Source organism: Hydra vulgaris, chromosome 08 (assembly GCF_038396675.1).
Source record: "Hydra vulgaris chromosome 08, alternate assembly HydraT2T_AEP".
Classification (NCBI taxonomy): domain Eukaryota; kingdom Metazoa; phylum Cnidaria; class Hydrozoa; order Anthoathecata; family Hydridae; genus Hydra; species Hydra vulgaris.
This window is the reverse complement of record NC_088927.1, coordinates 41075252-41079813: the sequence shown is the minus strand read 5'-3', so window position 1 is coordinate 41079813 and position 4562 is coordinate 41075252. Positions and strand designations below refer to the sequence as shown.

Here is a 4562-nt window from a genome sequence, read left to right as displayed (position 1 = left end):
AACCAAACAAGTAAAAGCAGGTTCATATAATTATTCTTTTTTCAAACTAGCTCTTGGATTAATTTATTTATTTCCAAGGACACCAATACCCTTTAGTTTTAAAAAATGGTCAACTGCAAACTTGTGACCTTTTGCATTTACCTAATTGTTATCATTACATGATAACAATGAGGTCAATATATTTTGATGATGCGCATACCAGACTCATAACAGGATGCAGGCAGACACAATTTCTTTATACCACAATTTTTTAAAGAGTGTTTTCATAAAACTCTCAACTGAAAAAGTGTGCGGAGCAAACTCATATTTTACTTATATATATAAAAAAAATTCGAAAACAGAATAAGAAAAGTAACTCAAAATTTTCTAAACTATGTTTGATTAACCCATGTTTTTTACTCCGCATAAAAATTGTTCTCATGCTAGAAGTAAGTTTGGCATGACTTAAAGGGTCACACTGTACTTCTATTAGATAAATGGCACCTCACTAAATTTAACCGCTTTAATAGTTTGCAGGATATTTTCTAGTCTTCTGACATATCACTAATTGTACTTTCTCGAACAACAACAAACTTAATTTGAATGATACAAATTCTATTGGAAGACGCATATTCTAATCTTCTATTAGATGAAGCAAATAAAACTTATTCAAACGAATCATGCATAAGGCTAGGTAATACTAATGATCTAATGGCTTTTCAAGATATAGCTATCTTTTATATATTCACTTTTTTAAGATAAGGCTATGCCACCACGTTTCTAGTCTGTTTTAATTACTGTACTATCTCCTCCAAGAATAAAACTCCATAACATTGCATAATTGCAGTAACAAATAAACATTATCAGCAATATTTTTAGCATTTTATTTGGTTAAAAGGCTGAGTCTGGAATAAAAATGACAAAGATACTACTTATTACATTCTATAGTCACTAATATTTGTTGTTCTTTAATAATAGTTACATGTAACTGTTCATCATTAGTTCGAATCATTCGAATTTGTGACGAACATTTGAATCATTAATTGTTGCTCTAGTTGAATTTTTCTTTCCATTGACGAAAATTCCAAAATGCTTGTGTATGTGTAGATTTAAGTGATCTTTTTTTTTTGCAACAAAAATCACGATTATTCTTGCTCTTGTTAACTTAGAAAGATTACAAGGATTCAGGTGCACAAAACCCTACTTTAATTAAATCTAGCAGATCATCTGTGGCAATCTGCAGTTGCTGCAAAAAAATAAAAAATCAGCGAAATCCAAAACTTTTAAACTTAAAGTAGTTTATATTTGCTTTACTAAAGAAATAATCTTAATAACCATTGTCTCTAAAACAATTGACAAAAACATCCTATGCTAGCCGTTGCTATGCTCATTACAAAAGTGTTTATATATATATATATATATATATATATATATATATATATATATATATATATATATATATATATATATATATAATATATATAAATATCTTTTTAGGACATTGTGTTTCAAGAAAGACACAGATATCTAAATTTTTGTTAGATTTCTATTAAAATTAGTGAATGATATATCATTTTCTTCAAATTCAACTTTTGCCAATAGCTGACTCTTCAGAAAGTGCAGCAGTTGGTAAAACTTGAAAAAAATTAGTATTTGTATTTTTTTTAATAACTTATTAAAACTCTATTCCTTACAAATATTGACCTCTTTTTATGAAGGAAGGAGGAAAGGAAACAATATTTAGTGTTTTTGTTGTTTCCGGTTTTCAATCACAGCATCTTTTTGCAAGCATTCTCATTTCATATAAACTTAAACATAGCCAAGTTTAAAGTTTGCTCCATTTATGTAAGTTATCTTTTTTAAAAATGAAGAAAAAGCTGTAACAAAGTTTTACCGTAATCTCTTTAATTTGAATCTTATACTATTTTTAAAACTATTTAAATCATAAACCAAAAACACAACTCGTTTTAAATTGTGTCTTTAGATTTTTTTTTTTAAATATTCAAAATATTTGTTTTATTCATAAAAATGAATACTAAATCTAAACAAAATAATGTTAAAAAATTATATATATATATATATATATATATATATATATATATATATATATATATATATATATATATATATATATATATATATATATATAAATATATATTTGTACATGTAAAGTCCCTCCCACATAGCTACAAAGATGAATATATTTATAAACGTGTGTACAGCGTTTTAAAAAAAAATCACATTGATTAAATTACAAAAAGAAAATTTTAGAATTGAATTTTTAATTTAATTTAACTGATAATATAATTACAATAATATAAGCATTATAAATAGTGATTCTGCAATCCAAACTAAAAAACTTTATTTTTTTATTTATTATTTTTAATTATTTATTAATACTTTTCATAGCGTTAACATATTGTAAAAAACTTAAACCAAAAAAAATTTCTGAGCATCATTTGATATGAGTTTCCTAAATAACACTCATTTCTCTGATTGCTGTGGTAGTACTTCGGATTATAATAGACCAATTGTACAAACTGTCCTCATTTTTTTAGGGGTTGGAATTTTAAGCTTGGTAACTGTGTTCGGAAACTTACTCATTATTTTAGCATACTACGATAACAAAAAAATTCGAAATCTTGCAAACATACCCATAATTTCATTAGCTTTTACAGACTTGTTTATTGGCTTATATCCTATGAACATTAATGTATTAGAAATGACATTAAGGTATTGGCCTTTAGGCCATGTAATGTGTAATGTATCATTGACTTTTGATTACGTATGCGTACAAACCTCAATTAATCATATAGTCTTGATTAATTTTGATCGTTACATATCAATCAAGTCTCCAATGAAACACCGACTACAGCAAAAAACTCCAAAAGTTATGTTTAGATTATTTGTTGTATGGTTTTTTGGCATTTTGATTTGGGTTCCATATATCAATAGTTACATGTATGTATTCCGAGATAAGTTTAATGATAAGAAATGCTACACAGACTTTTTAGCTAACAACACATCCAGTTATAAAACAATCATGTTTATTGTTACATCTGTTGTGGGCTACTTTATACCATTAGGTATTGTTTTGACAATGTATTTTAAAATGTATAACATAATAATGAAGCAACTCTACGAATCTAACCAAACTCAATATGCTCTTCGATCTCAAGAAACAAACGAACATATTGAAATAGGTAATCTTGCGTACAACCCCATAAGTTGTTCTAATGCAACGGAAACTAGCTGCTATTTTGTACCTTCAACAAATTCTTTAAAACAAACATATGAGTATCAAAAAAAAAAACTTGATTCAATAGTTAAGCAAAAGAAAATACTGAGGCACAAGAAGTCATTGCGCATGATTGCAAGCATAATACTAGCATTTCTTATTACTGGGTTACCTCTTAATGCTCAATGGTTTGTAAATGGGATTTGCAAAAAGTGTTATAATGGAGTATTGTTTGACATTTTTAACTTCATAACTTATCCAAACTCAACAGTAAATCCGTTTTTATACGCATTTGTAAGTCGGGCTTTTCGTTTACAATATAAAAGGATTTTATTTGGAAAAAAAAAGTTTCGAGAAGCTGAACGTCAAAATATAAATAATTCTATCTAAGAAAAAATAATTTTGGACGATCTGTACAAAACATTAATAACATGTATATTTATAATTTATATACAGACTCTATTCAAGAAAAGGCGAGGCCCAAGCAACTAAGAATATCGAGGACCATAAACCAAAATGCAGTAAAAAATTTAAAAGATTTTCGTTGTAGCCACATAGTTAAAATGAAGAAGGTTTAATTTAGGAAAAACAACGAGTAGTTTAACACTATATACCCAAGAAAAAAAGTTTTATAGAATTTCTATAAACTTTTGTAACATGTGGTCTATAGAAATTCTATAGAATTCAATAGAATTTCTATAGAATCTCTGTTAATTTCTATAGAAATTCCAATAGAACTTTTTTTCTACTTTTTATTTTATAGAAAAAAAAGTTTTATAGCAATTTCTATAAAAATTAATAGACATTCTATAGAAATTTTATAGCATTCCCATATAATTTATATAGGCCATATGTTCCAAAAGTTTATAGAAATTCTATAGAACTTTTTTTCCTGGGTAGATTATATAATCAATTGTATTATTTAGCATATATATATATATATATATATATATATATATATATATATATATATATATATATATATATATATATATATATATATATACATATATATATATATATATATATATATATATATATATATATATATATATATATATATATATATATATATGAATCGATGTATACAAAAACGTTCTAAGTTGTAAAAACTACTTTTTTGGAGAACGAGAAAAAACTTATTAAATCCAAAATTATTACTTTAATAAATTCAAATAAAAAAATCTGGGTGCTTTTTGACATCTTTAAATATTAGATTTGTTAAAATATATATCAAAATTTGTGATATATATATGTGTTATACATAGTTAAAGTTGTCTGACTTAAAAATAGTTTTTATGACTTAAAACGTTTTTGTATACATCGATTCATATATAGCGTATAT

At 25.3% G+C, this 4562-nt stretch overlaps 1 protein-coding gene across 1 annotated transcript; it reads left to right on the top strand.

Annotated features, from left to right (window-relative positions):
• The first annotated feature begins 2418 nt into the window (after nt 1–2418).
• LOC105847151 (muscarinic acetylcholine receptor M3) lies at nt 2419–3830 on the top strand. The gene has a single exon (XM_065803726.1). The coding sequence runs from the start codon at nt 2444–2446 to the stop codon at nt 3605–3607; it is 1164 nt and encodes a 387-aa protein (XP_065659798.1). The 5' UTR covers nt 2419–2443; the 3' UTR covers nt 3608–3830.
• Nucleotides 3831–4562: the final 732 nt, after the last annotated feature.